The following is a 22507-nucleotide window of genomic DNA, read 5'->3' on the forward strand; positions in this document are numbered from 1 at the left end:
TTAAAATCAAGACGTTAAGATCTGGTCTTCTTATTTAATTAATCCCACTTTATATTCAGTAGTCTTATTTTATCGAAAACCCCACTTTTTATTGAACGGCTGAAACGCTTTATCGTGTTTTATTTATAGAAAGTTACATTAGATATGTATATGAAAATAGCATTGCTTAAAAACAAGGCATGGTACTTCAGGGCGCAGACCCTAGGCGGCGCGCCAGGGTTGTTCTCGGTCTGGCGCACTTTGGAAGATGAATTGGTGTGGACTCTTGGCTGATTTCTTAGATGCAGTATTTGCGTGTGCCAATGAAGACTTTCTGGAGAATGCCTTAAATCGGCGTCAATAGAGACTCGAAAAGATAAGAGAAAAAACACCGGAAGGCCCTTATTTTAAAGAGGACTGTCCACTCATCGATGACTCAAACTTTTATGAAGGCAGAAGGGTCTGTCTTGAAAGTAAAATCTCATTATTTTGTTTTGATGTTAGCTTTCTATTTTTCTTGGAAAGTCAATTAATGTGGTACTGAAAAACGTCATTATTACGTAGCGAACGGTTGCCACATTATTTTTGAATATTCTAACTATTTTCAATTTACATAAAAATGTATGTGTATGATTTTATTACATTGAAAATTTTAAGTTTAAACTCTCGTACAACTTACTTATGTATATAAGCAATGGGAGATAGTCAAAGTGATTATGAGACTGAAACTAAAAAAACAAAGGGATTTAAATAGAAAGTGTCACAGATTAATATAGCTTCTTCCAGAAAATGCTTCTTAAATGCTTTGAAATAATACTATATATATGTATTTTAGCAGGAATAGCACCTAATATTGCTTTAGTAGTTCGGCTTCCAAGAAAAGTAGTCAACGTTATACCAAGTTCATATTGTTATTGACATCTAAGTTTTAATTGATAGCTCAAGCTTTTGAGTGGTATATAGGGCTCGGATTTAAAATGAGAAAATTTCTGGCTAAATCATAAAAGGTTTTTTAAATGCCATATAAGAAAATCAAGCAAAAATGATATATTCCTAAAAAAAAAACTTTCGCTTAAGTACCTCAAAATAATGTTATAGTGCTTGTAATTTACATGCGATTTTGTACAAAAACACATGATTACAATGGCTATATATTAGTATCATATTTTATATTTTTGTGAGCACTCAAAGATATAGTAATTTCATATTGTTATTAATATCTTAGCTTTTGACATGATGTAGTATTTATGACTCAAATAAAAATTAAAAATTTTAGCTAAGCAATAAATGGTGGTTTATGTGCCATATAAAAGTCAAGCAGAAGGATATATATATATATATATATATATATATACATAAAAACACCAAAAAAATAGAATTAACTAAGCGTTCTAGTTCTTGCTATAAACATGCGATTTCATTAGCTGCATATTTATATCATATGCTTTTTTATTGTTTGAATATCGAATTCATGTTTATGCTCTCTAACTTGGACTAACGAATCTCGTACAAACTTAAACAAGGAATAGTTTTCATAAAGTTTACTAAAACTGGTGGATTCTTTAGTTTTTGGTACATCTTTTACATTTGCGACCCATGCAGTAAAATACTAAGGATCATAAGAACTTGTAAATCTTTGGCGAAAGAACATTTTTCATGATCCCTTGTTCTTTTTATTATTCTATATACCGATTTATAGTCATTTTCTCTATACAAAAGTGAGTCTTCCGATTCTCTCTGGTGGATATATCCTTTTCCCGCTTTACGTAAAATAACCCTTCCTTTGAATAACTTATGTAAATGTTGAGTTTTGTGTATCTACGCGAGTGCGTATCCGTATATGCTGTATGTAGTGTGTATAATATGCTAAACCATCATAATCTCGGAAAATTGTATTAGAGCGTGCATAAATTTAAAGCTGAATATTATTATGATAATGTTTTTAATCAGCGTTCGTTATTCCTATTTCCGTAAAAAATGCGTATAAATCATCTTAATAATGTCAATTGAGTTACATCCGGAAGATAAATCACCGGTCTGAGTTTGAGTTAAGCTTTGAATTATACTAATGGTCTGTGGCCTTTTCTCCTCCCCTTGTTGAGTAATGGCGACTTAAAAAAAATGAAAATATATTTTTAAACTGTGGCAAAAAAGTATCTTATTACGTCAATCAGTTTAATGTGTCGAGATTAAAGTGATGACCGTCATATGGATAAATTGCTTCCACTTAACATTATAGATGTGTACATATATTTTCAAATAAAAAAAGTAGTATGAACTAATGTCATTGATGTATCATTACTTACTTACAGTGTAACAATTATTGTTACAGCCCATGTCGCTTATCAATAAATCTGTTGAATATGCGAAATCAAATTGCTTAGTTTACATTTGTCACTTATTTCTAAGATCATTGAAGGCTATAAAGCAAATGTACGATAATTATTTTCGTATGTCGTAATTCACTCTCATAATAGACTGTGTGATCGAACGTTATGTTAAAATCTTTGTATCGAGATTCAATTTAAGCAAATATTATAGATTTATAATACGTTTCGTTAGGGCTGTATTGGTTATATATTATGTAGCGCAGGGGTTGGCACTGTAATTAAATGCCATGAATGAAAACCTCTCGAATTAATTAATACGAGCCCTTAAATTAAGTGCTTTGTTAACATTTCGCACAATGGTACGTGACGTTAAAAAAATTACGTTTAATTTCTACGGTGTGTAAATTTACACTGTCACAGTTGTCAGGGAATTTATTATTTTAATTTGTATTTATGATTTCTGCGTTATTTATGATAAAGAAAATTAAAATAGTTGATCAAAATGTTTGCGTTTTATAGCATTATTTTAATTAAAGTTTATGTAGTATATATTATGATAGCTATTCTCATTAATATATCAATAATACGTAGTGTTTAAAACAAAATTTGCTTTGCAATTATCACTTCTTAGAAATCAAAAATCTATGTCAAAAGCAAAAAATCCGTATAGAAAATAATGCAACAGCGTTTATACTCACAATGAATTTTATTTTGAAAATAATCAATGCAATGAAATTTCTCGTATTTTTTTTAAATATAGTAAATGACTTATCTAATATGTTTTTAATAGTATCTAGAGTCTAGGTCTATGTATATAGACCATTCCCACTATGACTTTTGACTTGAATTTTTACCTTCTGAAAAAGAATTGGATGAAGTTCGCCTGAAATTCACTGCCAGCAATTAATCGCTAGCAGTTTACCACCGCGTCAATTGATCGTATTAACATTTAATAACCCACAAATAATCGCTTGCATGTTTATCGCCCGACAGTACATATAATTTTTATTAATTGAAAATAAGATGTTATTTTTAAAATTAAGTGCATCTAAAAATGGAATGGAATTATTAGTTCTAATAAATGAGGATTGGTTGAAGAATATTAAAATCAAATTTTGGTCAATAGGAGAGCGCAAAAACAATTATCACTTCTCAGAAGGCAAAAATTCACGTCAAAAGCAATAAAATCGTGTCGGGGCCGTTGCAGTGGGAACGCTCGGTAACGAGCGTTCCCACTGCGACGGTGACGGCACGGTTTTATTGCTTTTGGCGTGGATTTTTGACTTCTGAGAAGGGATAATTGTTTTTTTGCGCTCTCCTATTGGTCAACATTTGGTTTAGATGTACTTCATTCAATTCTTACTACTTTAAAGTCGTATTAATAATATAAAAATTCATAGAATGAACATTTTATAGCTTTTGCCTTCTAATGGTAAAAATTTGGTTTAGATATGCTTCATTCGTTTCTTACTTATTTTTAGTCGTAATATTGTTATAAAAATTCTTAACCCTTTGCGTAGTGAGTTAAATAATACACATATGCTAATTTGTTAGTATACACCTGGGAATGAGTTAATTTTACGTATTTTCTTCATAATTATTTCTGTTGTTATTTATTAACTATTATTTTACATTGAATTTAGAGTAAATTATAGAAAAAAATAATGGTTTTTAATGATTTACTACCTCAATTTATTTTACTTTTTTTTTGAATTAGTCTGTTTCATTAATTTATTTAAACTTTTTTTATTATTAAATTTCGATAATTTCTTATACATATTTTTTATATTATATTCGGCTTTTGTGATTTTTTTATATCAAAAACATATATTAAAAAAATACTATTAATTGTATCTGTAACTTGAATGTGCACATATATAAAAAATCTGATTAAAGCAATCATAATTTTTTAGAATCACATAAGCACCTGCATATATTTTTTATGATACGATTTAAAGATTTTATTGGAATTCAGTACGTTTCGTATTAGATAATTTATTAAATTAAGCCATTAAAAATATTTTTAAATGTAAATTTATCCGAATTTGTCCGTCCATTAAGCACAGGCAAAAGCCCGACAACAAATTATCCAATTATGACAAAGTCGCGTCGGCAGTGGGAGTTTTCCTTACGGAAAAGAAAATTCTCCGAAAAGCCGGTTTTGCAGCCCGTTTTCGCATAAATTAAGTCCAAATACGGCAAAACGAACAACCAGATTTCGGATTAATCGCAGCGGGCCACGGAGCGCTAATGCGATATCGAAAGCGATCGAAATATCTGCAAAACGACGAATACTTTAGCAGCTTTTTACTACAACGCATACACAGTACGAGAAAATAATACGAATGAAACGAGAAACGTATTTTTAAATTATATTTTTCACGAGAGAGTCGCGTTATAAGATGGGTTGTAATAAAGAAAATTGTATTACTTGTTCGAACTTTGGCCAAATTGGAAATGTTACCCATGGGTTTGGTTATCTGGTTTCCCTTTATTATTGAAGTTCGACTGATGCGATGTCGATTGCTGCTGATTCACATTTGATATTATACGGGATGGTCAAGAAAAATTTAGAATGCGTAGCATAGTAAGACACTAAGATTCAAAGGGATTTTAAGAACTTTCTTATCATAAAAAGTTAATTGATTTAATATTTAAAATATTATATTTTTAATAAAAAAGTAAAGTTAGCTTAATAATATACCAGCAAGTCCAAAAGTATGTAACTTATTTGATACGCTCATTATCTATTTACTATAAACTCTTATTCAATTTTCACGCAAACTTCTATATGACTTTAGAAACAGTACAACCTTTTTCTCTCAGCAAAATAATTGATTCCTGATATTTTTTATTCGTAAATATTTAGTTTTAACCAGACAGACGTTTGTCAAACTGCAATTGATAAACAAAATTAACTAAGTAAGTAGTAAAACACCAGACTGAAATCAAATTAAAAAAATAATTCAGTAACATCTAAATTAGTAAGTGAACCATTAATTGCGATCTTCGTGATAGTTGCCATACATAAGTCAATTATAATACCAAATTTAGATTAAATGCCTCTTCTATGTCTCATAATTTTATGTAGCTATTGAAATTATGTATTCACTTTAATTCTTCAATCAAAAGGCGGTAAATAAGATTTCCATTTTCAAGCGATAATTTTTTAATGACAATGTCGATTTATAATTAATGATTTTGTAATAATTGGATTAACTTTCAAATGTATAGAAAATTTTTAAGTTGCATCTCAGCTTTATTAATATTTTATAATGGCGTTTTAGATAGATTAAGTCTTGCTTCTGTTATATTTCAATATATGTTACACATTTCATCTTGCACAAAAGCTTTTCTATCCGAAAGCAACACAAGTTCTAAATGTTTTTCATATAATTCGTGTTCAATATTTTTCTGTATCCACTTTGAATTGTTTACTCAAAATTTAACTTGACTATATCTATCAGTAGTATTAACATAAAATTATCGCATGTTTTATTCAATTAAATTATTTTATTGTTGGTCATTATATTGTATATATTATTTAAACCTATTTGTAATTTTTAACATATTTACATATTTTGTTATAACATTGTATTTTAGCAGATTATTTGCCAGTATGTTGGGGAAAATTTTTAATCTGTTTAATTGTTTCTTTCACACTGATACAGTTGTGGTCACTTAATATATAATTGTTGGGCACAAACCATGAAGCATCGGTCTTTAACCTGAAGAATATAATCTGGAATCTCATATGAATACATGGTGGTCATACTCCACATCTAAGCTCCATCAAATATACCGGTTTAATGCTAGAGCTATATATAATAATTTTATTTTCTAATGATAAGCATGTTTATTAATATTAATTTAATTAATTTGACAGAGCAAAAAAAAAATATATTTAATGAAATGTATAACGGTTTTTCTTATGTTATGACGTATCATTAACATTTACTATTTAAAAATCTAAAAATGTTTTAAAATAATTTAATTAACTAATTCAACATCTATAAATTGGAACGCCGTTTTCAATTCACAAACAAAATAAACATTTCCATTTCAAAGCTTTTCCCCATTACCTTTCACACTTTTATATAATTCAAACGCAGCTTTTCTCGAGCACGAATCTAGAAATATATTTTAATCTCATTTTATTCATAATTAGACGTTTCCACGGCGATCTTTTTTATTTTAACGTTTTACATTTTAAAACATAATATCTTAGCAAAAAAAAAACAAGATGAGTCATCTTCGCGGCCTGCTCTTAAAACTCTCATTAATCCGAATCTTCTTGAGGAAAATGCTATCCATTTTCAGATTAATTAAAAAAATCCTCTTTAACCACAGCCACCCTTTAGTTATTTTTTGTGCATGTGTTACGTCACCCCTTTTTAATATTCCCGCTCATTATCGCGCCCCCAGAGCATTTGCTAAAACGGAGATGATTAAAAAAAGTTTAATTAAATGATAACACGAAAACATTACGAATTCATTACGTAGGTTTGCATTATATGATATAATATGTGCCACCTTATAAGAGTATTAAATATAATATATGACCACGAGATAATTACGCTTCAGTGCCGTTTTATTACATATACGTGTTATTATTATATTTTATTTTTTTCGCTCTGGTAGTAAATAAGCCATTAAAGAAGTATTGCTTTGGAGCATATTGAAAAGTCGTAAACTCTTTGAGCGGATTATGATTAATCCTTTTTAATTAAATATGATTCCAAATGCTTGTATTTTGGGATTTATTAAATTAATTGACGCGTTTCAGACGGCTTGTGTATACTGCTGGATATATACGAGATGATCTTAATAAATATTTTGTACTATGTGTGCAGAGAATAAACTGTTGGTTTAATATAATTGCATTTTGTATTTGATCTACGGTATGTTATCTTTGTGTAATCTGCGATATGACTCTATTTGTGTATTTATTTTTAATCTATATGCTTTAATGAGGTCTACATTAATGCTATAGAGACAATAGAAAATAAGAATGGTTAAATAAAGACCTTTGTATATTTTTATTTCTTACACCTTTGTATTGAAAACGGTTAGGAAAAAGCCACAAAATGAACCTTCAGATTTTGGATCAAAAGAGCTGCGATTATTTTTTATGGTTTTTACTTTTTCGATAGCATTCACATTTATTATGATATATGAAAATTTAATAAACGCTTAGTTTTCTGGGGGCACTATTTAATATTTTTATAGTTTAACATAAAACGTTTTTCTATTATAAAATAGCCTTTTTTATGCACATTCAATATTATTCTATCTGGATTTATATAAAATATAATTTATTATGGAGATGGATATGGTTTTATGGTGAAAGTAAAATATGTATGAGGGATATTCGGAAAGTCCAAGATATATTTCTTTAATATTTTATTTTTCGAATATCAGGAAGAAACTTCTTTTTTCAGAATATTAGATAATGATAAAATTAAACCTAAATCGTTTGTTTTATCGCAGTTCGCGAAATATATAAATGGGTTGATGCAAATTAAAAAATACAGGAGAAAAAAAAACTATAAAATTAACTGATAATTTGAGTACATTTCATTGGAGAAGTGGTACAATAGAAATGTTTTCTTTAGCCTCTAAAGCAGCGTATGCCACGGCTTCCAATTTTTTACACATACATTCGCGCGTGTTAAATGATTATTTTCCTTATTGATTTATTTACTTTGTAGTGCTTAAATTTTTAATAAGTTCATAGGCTACAGAAAAAGCGCTAGCTAGCATCTCTACCTTACCCTAACCCGCGTCAGCTATGATGTTTCTAGTTTTCAACAGTGGAATTACTGTATATTTATTTTTAGGTGATCAAGTTACTTTTCATAGTGAATTATCTGTTAGTTTTAGCTTTTACGCGACCATGTTCTGAATTTTATTGCAGTCAGTAGCTTTGATAATAGCCCAAGTACCGAGGTAGACAAAACTATCGAACTCGCAAAATCATACTCGTTTATTTGTATGTTTGCAGAATCTTATATTGCTTATATTCTTTTATGATGTAGGTTCTATTTATGTAGTAGAGAAAGGAAGTGCAGATTTTCTAAATGACAGGATGCTTCTGTGCATTGTGTGCGGTTTTAATATAATAACGATATGTGTTTTATGTATCTCAGGTGCGCCATGAAATAGCCGGAAAGGAGGCATCGTGGGTAGCGGAGGCGTGTGCAGCTGGTGGGCGCTGGTCGCGATGGCTGGGGGCTGGTCCCCGCCGTCGGTGTCGCCGTCGCCCCCGCCGGCGCCACCTGCGCCCCCAGCGCCCCGCCGTTGGCCCCCCGGGGGCGCGTGCCCCCGATGCAGCGGCCGATTTGCACCACCCCCGGATACCACCTACTCGCACCCATACAAAGGTATGTGCCTCATATTTTCAACTAACGGTACCGAGATTAAAATATATTTTTTTCAAATTTATATATTTTACAAAAAAAAATCTGTGTTTCTATATTTTTTGTAAAAATATGAAAAACACAATGTACCCTTCTAAAGCTATCCTCTTTATTATTTTGCGTACATCAACGCTCATTGTTATCGGCAAGAAACACTGTTTCCCCAAACGAAGCGTTCTTAATCTTTGATATTGTTTTACATATTTTATATACATTTTTTTCTTTATTGTGTTCCCAATAGTAAAAGATGTCGGTATAGGGAGGCTATTATTATTTAAAAAAAATGACAGTCATTAACGAGTTTAAAGCTAGTCAAAAAGATAAGCTATAGTCATTGCGTATTCCATCACTTCGTCAATTTTTTTCGAAGGAGGTGATAAAAGCATTGACAGCTTTTTAAACCTTAATAAATAGCCAATATAAAAGGCACTTTTATAGAATTAATACACATTGAGCTTTTTAATAATTTGAGAGGGCACGCAAAACGAATTAAAAACATACTTTTAGTGGGAAAATACTGCACAAAAATATTATGGTTTGAATAACGTAGTTCGAAATGTCTAGATTGGTTACCAAAAGGCAGCTGACTTAAATTTTAATATATAAAAACGCAACCAAAACACTTTTAAATTTAAAATGCGGCCAGTCACAATTTAACCGTACATTTTAAAATTTTTTCCTTTTTTTTTTGAGTAGTATAATAAATTAGTATACCCGCGACATTAAAAAAAAACAAAATTTATTTATGTAACAGGAATATGATATACACGCAAATATCTGGTCTGTGTATGCACGTGATGCGCTTGCTCTTGTGTTTTTACGGCGTTTTTGTAATATGCGCTGATCAATCCTCCTATGTAAAAAAGGGTCGCTAAGAGTCAAAAGTTTCTAGAATTATACATATATACATTATCACATTTAATTTTTTTTAAATGCACGCTTGTATCTGTGAATAATTCGTTTCTAACAAAAACAGTAAATTTAAAATATTTTATTGATTATTTTACCCTTTTTACCTTTTAAGGAAAAAGACATAAATATATTATCATTCAAGGTTTTAAATTTACACATGCATTATTAAGTTAGTTTAATTTGAATTACTTATGTTCATAGTTCTTTATATAAAATGTTTGGACATTGTTTGTTTTCTCAAAAGTGGTTATATTTTTGTTAAGTTATGTTACGATTTAGATTTATCTACAGGTTACAGTTTTTATATATAGAATTTTAAAGTAAAGAAAGCCGTGACTTATTGATATTATTATTTTATTTTATTTTTTGCGTGAGAATCTCGGTTCAGATGAGTTGTGGGCAATGACTAGTTTGTTAGTACTAGTTATTAATTTTAAACGATTTGCTTCTACGAATCATTGTTAGGTGGATCAAAGGTTGATTTGTTATAGGAAAATGTCACTTAAATGCTATTTGATAAAGGTGTTTTTAATCGCTATTTCTCATTATTCTGAATTTCTTTATCGAATGCAAAAATGTGATATAAGTTTAACACTTTTAAGAATTTTTAACAGCCTTTGCACATATTACTTTACCGCGACAATTATGGGTTGCCCCGACATAACTAGCTACACACATTATTCATAATCTGTATACATTACTTTTTACTAAAATATGATTATTATTGACAATAAACAAACATTCTATAAGTCAATTACTTCTATAAAATCAATATTTGCCATCATGACGCATTGGAAAAACCTGAAAAAAAGATATGACGGTCAGATCTGTAATCTACGTCTAATTATTATTGTGAAATTCATAAAAAATAAATGGAATTGCGACTTTATAAATGATTTTTTATTGTTTATAATAGTTTTCACTTTAAGGTGTGCTATTTTTTCTAATAAAATCATAATTTATCATATCTTATTAAAGCTTATTTTTTAATTTAGTAAATAAATTAAAATTCGCTTAATTTCAATTCAATACAATTCAGTGTTTCTCAAGTTTAAAATCTATTTATTAGGCATACGTATAATATAACATATTTCATATTTTGGAAATCTTCTAATTTTCTGACAATAATAAAATCTACATTTTAATAAAAATAACTATTAAACGGATTTTTTGATTGAAAATTAATTTTTTAATCTATTAAAAAAAAAACAGCGCAGTAACTAGGTTTTATTATGAAAAAATAAATAATACTTAAATTTACACATTCCATAACTAGTTAAGGGTTACTCAAAAATAATGAATTTATTTTACTAATATTTTTATTGAAAAGTTAATAATTAGCATCTCAACAAGTAGGCTGAGATCTTAAAACGTTTTTTTTTTACTATGGTAGAAACTTTTAAAACATTCTTTAGAATATAAATATAGGATTCTTTGATATATATTTTAAACATTGATACATTTTTTATAGCACTTTTTCTGGATTTTTCGTTTTATATTTCAATAAAACTATTTTTAGCCATTTATATCATTACACAATAATCTTAAATTTTATCTTTAATTTTCTAATATTATTTTAATGTATCATATTGAGTTTAAATCGAAGGTTAAATATATTAACATTATTTAGCTGATAACGAATCCTATTCAAACATAAAATCTAATGGGATAATAGGCATTAAGATAACCTGTATCTTATGTAACATTTTGAAGCAAAGATGATAATTTTCGTATCGAACAAATTACACAAGGGAATAATAAAAGTTATTAAATTAGCACGTGGGAGTGACATTGTATTATATTTATATTGTATAAATCGTGTTTGAAAATCTTAAAAATTGTCATTTTTGAGATGTTTATATGAAAGGACTGGAAATAGTTGTAGTGAGTTGCAAGTTATAACTCATATAGTATGCTGTCATTCTGAATAAGAGCCTCATACATAAGTTGTGTTACGAAGCTTCGCTCTATATATGTTAAAATGTCATTGAATATCAGAAAATGAATCAATGCGATCTTTGCTTTGTGATATTGACAGCTAGTTAAGATATAACAACTATTTACAAAAAATAGGATGACCATCTTAAATAAAATGTCTTATTGCATAGGGAAGGGAAAAGGATGAATACAGTTTTAAACAGCGTAGTTGCTATTACTGATTTAATTTTTATAGGAAACACTGCCTTAAAAAAATTGATAAAGTATTTAAAAATGTAATTGTTGCAAAATAAATATATTTATTTAGGGATCTAATGGTAAAAAGTAATTTATAATTCATTATTAATATTAATTGTTGCTATTTTTAAGTACCATATATTATAACTATATATTTAAATAAGGGGTTAAAATAATCAGTACCAACCTAAAGGTCTTCAATATAGCCTTAAATGTCTCTCGACTTCCCCATAGGACTGCTTGTTCCCATTATTTATATTGGTCAAAATTGTTATGAAAATTTTATCCACCGTTTATTCATTTATTAATATTTGCCTTTGTTGTAGTTCTATATTTTATAAATAAGTAGTATATGTATAACAATTATAGATACAAGTATTAAAAGTAAGATATACGTACACATGTATGTGTGTATTTATAAATATCTACATGAGAAACAAGCATTGCACAGAAGGATATGAGAAAGCTTTAATGGAAATCTTTTCTCTTCGTCTGAGGCGACAAATGGATATTCATCTGCCTCAAGACAGACAATGTAATACGACCGCGTGATTTATGCCTCAGCATCACCGGGATGAATCTCAGTCAACAATAATCAAATACATTCGGTATATACCATAATTATCTATCTTTTTTACACAAACTCTCAGATGAAACATAAGTCACGTTAAGTGTTTCTTCTGAGTTTACGCAGCCGTGAAAAGCTCTTTTTTTTGGGATCGACCAAGAGATTTTTTATGTGCGTAATTATTTTTTAACGAGGCATTTGGGTCACTTTTCTCGAGCCATGGAAATCTTGTATTAAATACGCCCGGATATATTTTCTTTCGGTATATTATTATCACATAAAGTTTTACTTTTTTTTAGGGGGAGTAAAAATAAACGTATAATTAAACACTCGTCATAATTTATAATCGAAATACTTTGCCAAGTGAAATTGGTGCAATTTAAAATATTAAATTTGGGAGTTCCGATAGCATTCCTTTAATGAAGTTGTGAGATGTTAAACGCGCTGATAATCAGTCCAAGAGGCATACTTTACTGATCAGTGGTTCTAAAAAAATTCGATTAAATATTTTGATTATTTATTTTAATTTATCCAACTAAAAAGTAGTATATTTGTTTTATTAAATATAAAATAAAATATAGCGCTTACATCAATTATCTTTTTATTAATTTTAAATTGAAAAAAAATTCTTCTATGTTAAAATATATGCATATAGATAATAAACAATAGTATATTTAAAATATATATTAAATTTAGTAGTCTTATATATGACACTTTAATAATATTTATCGAGATTTAGTTTAAATACGCTCTTCATTAAAACTGTTAACTGTGCTCCAGAGAGACTTTTAGCTTTTACGACTGTCGTACAATATTATTATAAAGTTTGCGATTTATGTATACGTTGTATTAAAATTGCATTAATTTTAACGTTCCGCCATCCGAAAGCCGTGGAAATTTTCTCTTAATAAACATTCCCGTTATAATATATGTACTAACATTTTAAATTAAATTTCGATCAAGCTTAATATAAAAATGTGTATGTACTATATATATAATATATTTCATATTCTCTCCAAATCGAAGTTAGCAGCTTCTGACTCGTTTAAATATTTCCACGGACCCTTCGCCCATAACCCTTCCGCCTTAATGGAATTCGAATGCGGCATAATAAAATATTATAAACCCTAGATCGATTCTCTCCCGAAAAAATAAAATAAAAACGAACGTAATGTACTGAGAAAAAATATTAATGATCGATCAATAGTTCGAGTAATGGAAATCTTGCACTTGAAAGCTTTTTATGCGCTCGTAAAATAACGTTAACAATGAAATGATGTTATTAAAATTTCGATCCAAATCCTTTGCAAGAAACGAAATTTTTTAGTGACGGACCTGTTTTATTTTTGACATTCATATATAATATGCAGAGGATATTAAGATAAAATTAGTTTTTTTATTTACTTAACTAGACGGGTTTTGAATACGTGTATTCCGAATTGAAGCTTTGGAAATTTGATCTATCTAAAGTATGTGTCTTCGTGACTTCACATTCCACATATGTCTCAGGTTCAAGACAGATACACAACGTTCCAGTTAATCAAAGCGGATTAGTATGCCTCTTTTCCTTCCTCTAACTCTGAGGGATGGATTCACCAAGCAACACGTCCGCGCTACATAAATTGAATCAAACGGTCTCGGATATACAAATCCTGTGCGTCGTGAGTTTACCTTTCATATGTACAAATCATTCTGCTAGAATTGTAAATAAAAACACGGATCAAACGAAGATCCAACCCCTTTCTACAGACCCGCAGGAGTTCCACCAAAACAATTTATGCGGACGTCGAACGGCACGAACTTTGGCAATCCGAAAAATCTACATATTTGATAACGGTGTCATCGGAGTGCTCACCTGTTTGTGTGTGTGTATTGTCTTTTATATAATGGTGAATAGAGTACGTACTATAGATTGCTAGGATAATTTATTCAGCACCTAATGTGAGTTTAACGGTACATGGAGGGTGTTTGACACAGTTTTGTAAACTCGCGTGGATCAGCATGCCCTAAATTGTCACGATCGGGATTTGTTGATTTAGCTTGTCTCTAAAGCATGCTTAAGTAGGTATTCAATTATTAGGTATTTTTCTAGAGGGCTTACTGTTGAATAGATTTAAAGTAGGAACATAATAACGCCATTGTAAAACTGCTCAGTATCAGTTAAATCTGGTACGCGTATTTTCACATGATTTGAGATTCACAGAATTGTGATATTGTTCGATAAAATAATACAATATTAAAAATAAATAAAACCATACCCAAACCTATTTCAAACAAATTAACATAATGAAATTTTTAAAAAATTTAGATCAGCGTGTAATTTCACTAATGCTTATGAGATAAATTATATTTTTGCTAGTAGAAATATATATCTACCGGTAAAAGTGTATTCGGATACGATCACTGGGATTACACATTTTCTATAACATTTTTAACTTGGTAGCTTTTGAGTTTATAAAATATACATAATTATTTATTCTTCTTTACTTAATGTATAGCTTGTCTTTGCAATTTATATTTTATTGACTAGTATTCAGAGATGTTAAGTTAGAATATAGTCATGCTAAAAATCTGCATGAATTTAAAAAAACAATGAACCAATTTATTATTTAATGTAGTAGAGAAATATAGCGAATATATCAGAGAGAACCTATTTTTTATTAAATTTTAATGTTATTTTTTAACCCTTAAAATTATAGCTCATTTTTGCCACAGAAATTTGAATACCGTAATTTGGTTTACATATCTGTATTTCATTTTTTAATTTATAAGAGTAAAAAATTCTTGTTTGCTTCTCAAAAATCTCATTAAAAAAACGAATTATTACGTTGGAAATATTTCTATATATATTAAATATTCAAGTATTTTGTTGATGAAATTTTATTCCTGATTTAAGGTTCAACTAAGTTCATTAGAGTGAAAAATCTTTGTTAACCAATACAAATATAAGTTGAGAATCAAAGAATTTCATTGGAAGTACTTATTTTAAAACTCGTAATATTAAATTTTATAGAAACTACTTAGATACTGTTTTTAGGTTTAACTATTTTTTGTGTGTTTATATTAAAACTTAAATAGTAAAAATTCTTGTTTGCTCTTAAAAATCTTTTTATGAATTATTTTTAAGCAAAAATGTGTTATTTAACTTTGAGACCATATCAAAATTTCAAGTTGTAAGCTTTCTGAGCAAAATATTTTAATTTATTACTTTTTTATGTATGCAATTTTTGTATTTTAAAAAATTGGTTCAATCAAGTTTTGTACTTCGTTTTCTTTGTTCCTATGAGTAAAAACATATTATTATTAACTAAAATACTATAAAGGCGATACAGAATTTTGTATAACATATTATACTTTTTGGATGAATAGTGTTGCTTAATTTTTTTAAACATCTAAATTGGGCCTTTCTAAAGCAAGACAATATGTATAATTTCCTTTGGCTTACATAATTATAATATTTCATTTTTAAGAAAAAAGAACCGATTTTTGAATTATGGTTTTTGATCACGAGAGTGTACAAATTGTTGTTAACCAAAAAAATAGTATTTTAAAACGAAAGAATTTGGTTTAAAATACTTTTTGGAAAAATGTGTTTTTTGCAATATCAAAATTATTAATTTTCATTATCAAAGTCATATAAATATTTTTTTTATTATTGGCTTAACCGATTTATAAACTTTGTTTTTTTTTTCGTTAATAAAAGTAAAAAAATATTGTTAGCTAATTAAAATAATATTATAGAAGAAAAGAATTTAATTTTACATTATTATTAAAATAATTTAATTTATTTTATTATTACATCCGATTTTTTAACTTTGTTTTTTTTCGTTGATGAGAGTAAAAAAAATTGTTAGGTAATTTTTTAAATAAAACTAGCTTAAAATTGTTTGCTTCTCTGATAAAAATAATTTAAGAAACAGATAAAATCGTTAAAAATACTTTTTAAAGAAATTGTTTTTATTTTAAGTACAGTTATTACATTTTTTTTGTTTGGAACAATTAAGATACTGTAAAGAAAGCTTTCTTATTTTAATTTTTTTTAGCCATGATTGTTGTAAAAAGCAACAGCATTTTTTCAGCTAGGATTGTTTTAGATTCACTTTTGGTTTCAATTTTCCCTCGTTGATATAATATTTGATTAAGATTATTAATTGTGCTCAATCTTTCTTTAGTTATCTGCAAATAGCAGCACTGGCTTTTTAGATATTTTATTTACTAATTGATTGACTTTGGGAACGTTAAAATTCAGAGAAAATAACTTAATTAATCTCTTCAGTTGAAAACTCGAAGTTTAATCATTGAATGTTAACTTTTTCCGGCTTATCTTCGGGAAGAGTAAAGAAGTAAAAGAATAATTGTAATTTTTAGTTAGTCTTTTACAGAGAAAAAGACCTGCACTGATATAAATGCTAAAACCTTAAAATAAGGCGCCTTGTTTAAAATTATTATTAGTAGGATTTAATTTCACATAAATAATTTGGAAATCTACAGACTTTTTAGAAAAAAATTGTAAACATTGAACAGAAGATTAATCTAAATAAATTAAATATGCAATTTAATTAGTGCTTATTTTTTTTTAATTAGTTTAATAAGTACTTCTACAAATCCCTTTTATGTTATTTTAGCAAAATTCACCACAATTAGAGTACTTTTTTCTAGTACGATCTTTAGTCTAAAAAATATATTTATACGTTTATATAAAGAAAATTAACTGATCCTTATTTGTCAACTACTGATTTTTTAATATCACTTTCTAGACTTTTAAGTTGCATCTTTAATCTACATCTTACCAATGTTTTTATGCCACGGGCTTTTGAGAGGTGCATAAAGTAAACCAAGATAAAAATTTACTTTCTTCCCAGACATTTTTTATGTTTAAAAAATTCTCTAATATTTGCTAGCTAAGCTTATATTTAATAAATATTATTTAAAAGCCAACCGTAAAATATGAGATTTGTAAATTTACAGTTTATATAATAAATCATGACAAGGTACATTTTCATGATATTTAGTTATAGAGTAAATTCATGAATATTATATTCAATTTATTTTATATTAATCATATGAAGTTCTTAATAACATGTTAAGTGATAAAGACGTAATTGTAATATATCAAAAAAATGACCACAGTAATTATGTTCTCTCATCTTAAATAAAAATATTTTTTTCGCAATACAAATCTGTACATTATTATTCTATTATGTTTTCTGTTTAGTGGTAGGCTTTGAATTGCAAATATAACATTTTAATAATAAATAGCAAACGATATATTTATGAAAGGAATTAGCGTAGTCCGTAACGTTTCAGACTAGTAACTCTAAAGTTGCGGGTTCGAGCCCCAGCAGCGACACTCAAATTTTTATTTAAAAAAAAATGTACATTTATTAAAAAAAATTATTAATTATAAGATAAGATTGTATAGCACATACTAATTTATAATTAATAATATATATGTAATCGATTACCAGACTTTCAGTCTGGTGGTTAATACTTACTTGTAGGTATTCATTTTGTCTGATTGACTTACTCAGTTGGTACAGATGTACCCGTTGTAACGCATTGGGCGTATGCCTCTCAGGTTACAACGGTAGATTTAACCTGACAATTACAACTAATTACAACGATAGTTAAAGATATCTTGCTGCTAATTATATATTTTCTCATAAATGAAAAGTGATTTTACTTGCCGGTTCTAAAATTTTTAAATGTTTTCAAGCAATGCAAAAGTTCACACGGTATATTAGTAATAAATGTATATGTTTATAACAACAAGAAAATGCTTAACAAAAAACTAATTATACAAATTAAATATTTATATTACTTTAATTAGGAATTTCAAAAATCATTAGTATCTAAATATGTTTCAATTCTAAGAGCTTTAATTTAAATAATCTAGCTAAAAGATCAGAGCGATCGGAAGTTTTTTTAAGATGAAAGCAAATCATTTATGACAAATTCTAGTCACTTTTTAATCTTATAAAGAGGTAAGGTTGGGTGTCAGTGATTCACGATATTTTTGTTTAATGTTTCTTAAGGATTCCCCAAACAAAGATATCAAAATCTCTAAGCGGCCAGTTGAAATTCGCGCATTTATTGTAGGATCTGAAATATGATCCATCAATGCTTTGTAATTTTCTACCCAAGGATTGTTTTTGTTTAATTAAATTTATGTTCGCTTCTACCTAAATATATCTGTATAAAAATAATACTAGTATATATGTTTGTACGTCTGTTTTATTTTAAAATAATATGTAGAAACTATTGTTCTTAATATTTTTTTACTTTTTATATTGCAGTGTTTAACTTATTTTATTTTATTTAAAGTAGATACAATTAAATATAACTTCAATTTTAAAGTCAGCCAACTGATCTTATTATATACGTGGTTATTACAGAATTTTATTTTACATGGAATTGAAGTTCATATCACAGCTCTCAAACCCATACACTCCATGGTCCAAATAACACGTTTTACTGTTGGATAATAAAAAAATTAAAGCTCCCACGTAACAAAATCCAGCTCGCAGCTTTATATCTACATTATAAAAATGCCAATATGAATAAATTCGCTTATACCGAGGATCACGCTCGTTCTCGATACGAAAATCTCCAGATTCGATTCCGCGGCTACGACTTCGTCGCTAGCAGTATCATATTTTATGATATCCATTTACTTGCAAAAATCCCCTAGATTACACTGTTTCAACCGTAATACGTATAATATATACAGATCTATTATTATATAGTGTTCTGTGAGAATGAAATGATGTATGTATTCGGAGATATTCAGATGAGGCTAGACGCGAGAAAAATAAGGATTTTGCGTAAATATTTTCAAAGGAACTTATTCTAGACATGCGTAATATTTTATATAAGTCATCATCATCATGTGTCATATATAATCAATTTTCAACATGTATTTTATTAAAATACAGGCGGCTCTCGACTTTTGCACATAATTGGTTCCTGAAAATGTGTGCGAATGTTGAATGTACGAAAGTCGAGGGAAGTAAAAAAAATTGAAAATGTGTGTATTTTAAAATATTTATTTATCAAGTAAATATAATATGTTTAAGAGGCGTTTAAGAGACACGTTTAAGTGGGGTTTGCGGGTGTTTCCTTTGAAAAGTTATCAATAGCTAACTGTTTTCCACTATTCTTTTTCTTTTCTTCGTTTAGTATTTTATAACATGCTATGTTTTTATTGATCGCCCCACGCACTTGAGATATGCGTTCTCCGTTGGGATCACAATCTTCCATTATATTTAAAAAATTGTCAAGGTGCGTGAAGGCTTCATTCATATTTTTCATTGTTAAAGAGTTTTCCAAAATAAACCTGTCTCATCTACATTAAATATTTGGCTAGAAAAATATTCTCCATCTTCAATAATTTTGGATAATTTGGAAATAAATTCTTTTGTAGCATCTTTATCCGCATCAGCCGATTCTCCAGTAAATTTAATATTATGAAAAGAATACCTCATTTTAAAATTGTAAAACCAACCGTTACTTGCTTGACAAACCGTGTTAAAATATTTTTTTAATCTATCCTTCCAATCTTTGTGCAAACTAGAGCTTTTGCTTGAATAATTGAAATACTCAGAGGGACATCTTTTTGATGTTGGTCTACGATCTACAATGACAAAGATTTTCCATTTCATCCATGTTTTTTTTTTGCTGTGTTTTTTTGGAAACATATCATTAAATATTGTGGAAATATATCTTTATTTTCCACAATTTTGAACGTATTCTTTAATTACATTTTTATTTTGCAAAATTGAACATATCGTAGACCTGTTTGTATCATACGAACGTCCGATTGAAGCAAAAGTTTCACCGCTATCAGAACGGTTTTTAAAAAAAAAATTAAATTTTTTTTTTTTTTTTAATGTGCGAAATAGCGAATTGTGCGAAAGTCGAACGTTCGAAAGTCGAGGGCCGCCTGTAAATGGTAAACTTAACAGAAATATTTTAATTAGACTAGTCTTTTATGTACAGTTAAGTACAGCGTTATCTCAAATAATCTTATGAGGTATAGTGTTTTCATGATGTTTGTCATTAAGAAATGTTTTTAGTGGGTGAATCCATAGGCTACACATGTCTCCGTAGTAGCTTTGTTCTGTGTTGGACTGGACGTCGGGGATGCGAAGGGAAAAGCGGCGAATTATATGGTATTCACTGGTCTGAAGTTGTGTCAAACTTTTCTTAGCTTTTTAAAATACATTGAAATCTGAAGTGAATAAGTTTCTGAGAAAGTCGCAAAGGAGTTTTTATACCCTTCAATGGAAGATTTTTGTGTTCCGTCCGTTTGATAAAACGACCAATTACAGATTGGTGGCGAGTTTTAAAAAAAATAAATTTCCGTTGGTCCCTAAAGCAGATATTGATACTCAAAAATTAATTATTATTTATTTAAAAAATATATGCCATAAATTTTGCAAATATTTATGTCGTATTTGTTCGTCCCGGATACAAAAATGTATTTTATTTTTATTGATTTTTTAAGAATAAATTTGAAAGAGCTTAAAATAATTAGTAATGTCATAAATATCAATGTCACTATCGAAACTTAGCTAGAATCAATTTAAATGTAGGGTATTTTTATATCGCAAGATAAATTCGACCAAATGTTTCTAGTACGCTTTCTGAAATTCGAATACAAACGTCGTAAATATACCAAAGTTTCCTAAACTCAGAGAGTTTACAGCTTAAAGCTTGTGTGCTAAGTTGATTAATCGAGTCGAAAAACAAGCAAACAGGAAGCTCATTTAGGTTTGCATTGATTGTTTGTAAACGTTCACCATTTCTATAATATATTTTTTATATAAATATAAAGGATGAGTTCAAAATGACATTAAATGTTCGATCATTGAATAAATATAGGTTTAAAAAGTAAAAGTGTGTCCTATATATTAAATACATTTAAATAAGCTGTTGAATTTATGATAATTTAATAGACTCGACCTTTGTTACATGTATATTTTTATTAACTATAAATTAATCTGTTTTAACCATGTAAACACAATCAACAACTACTCAAGTATTGCGATATCAGACTGATATAAAAGTATATAAAATAAATCAGACAATATTATCAAAGCTTATAATCAATATGTCACTTTGCATATCCCAGCTTTATTTTGAATATTTATTACGAATTTCATTCCTGAGATTAAGAAAACATGATCTATGAATTTTTATAATAAATAATAATGACTGTGTTCTATGATGAAAAAAAAATAAAACAGTCTAGATTGTAATATTTGATCCACAAAGTCATTAGTATTTGAATTTTACATTATATTATTAAATAGCTTTAAATTTAGAAATGGCAGCTAATTACTTGACGTACTGACCCGTAATAATACTATTACATATGGGCTGTAATTCCATACCTTCTGAAGCGTATTGAGCGTTAACGATCGAACGATGTTTGAAATACAGTGATGTATGAAACGATATTCGCTTCGTGCAAGCTAAATTAGCTTATGTTTTGGTTCATCAATTAATATGAAGATTTGTGAATCAATATTTTGATGTTTGTTAGTTGATAGTTAATTACTCAATGGTACATATATATATTTAAAAAAATTGGTATTGACGTCATATTAATATAATATTTACTTATTGTGAATTAAAAATTTATTTTCATTCAAAATTATTTATTGAATTATTAAATTTTATATAAAACAGGTTAACTTTACATTGTTAGTTTAATATATATTAAGACTTTAATAAGCAGTTTATATTATTTAAATATCATAAATAATCAACAGTTTATATCTCACTACTAAAGAAAACTGCGAACATTGTGTTTCAATCCAATAAAAAATCTCTAAATTGCGTCGTTCTCGTCAACGCATTTTCTGAATCCGTTTACTGAATCCTAAATTTTTATGAAAGCTAAGCCCTAAGAGAAAGACAACACACAAATACCATAAAAATATGCAATACACGGTCTGTGACTGTGACACGACCAATTTACTTTTATATTTGGCGTCAAATCGGAAATACAGGATGGTTAAAACCAAATTATATTTTCAATGCTGATATCTCTAGAACCATTCAAGTGTATCAAAAGTAGAAACACTAAATATTATGTCATTTCACAACAAGTTAGAACA

At 28.3% G+C, this 22507-nt stretch overlaps 1 protein-coding gene across 7 annotated transcripts in view; it reads left to right on the forward strand.

Moving 5' to 3' along the window:
• LOC148235298 (monocarboxylate transporter 8-like) overlaps window positions 1-22507 on the forward strand; it is a 306309-nt gene that overhangs the window by 162068 nt on the left and 121734 nt on the right. For all 7 annotated transcript variants that reach the window (XM_088186597.1, XM_088186598.1, XM_088186602.1 and 4 more), the window contains exon 2: window positions 8459-8692. In XM_088186597.1, coding sequence (XP_088042723.1) covers window positions 8533-8692 — 160 coding nt within the window. In that variant the 5' untranslated portion in view covers window positions 8459-8532. The remainder of the gene's footprint in view (window positions 1-8458; window positions 8693-22507) is intronic.

Source organism: Plectrocnemia conspersa, unplaced genomic scaffold (assembly GCF_051122295.1).
Source record: "Plectrocnemia conspersa isolate PC_06_02 unplaced genomic scaffold, ASM5112229v1 ptg000005l, whole genome shotgun sequence".
NCBI lineage: Eukaryota > Metazoa > Arthropoda > Insecta > Trichoptera > Polycentropodidae > Plectrocnemia > Plectrocnemia conspersa.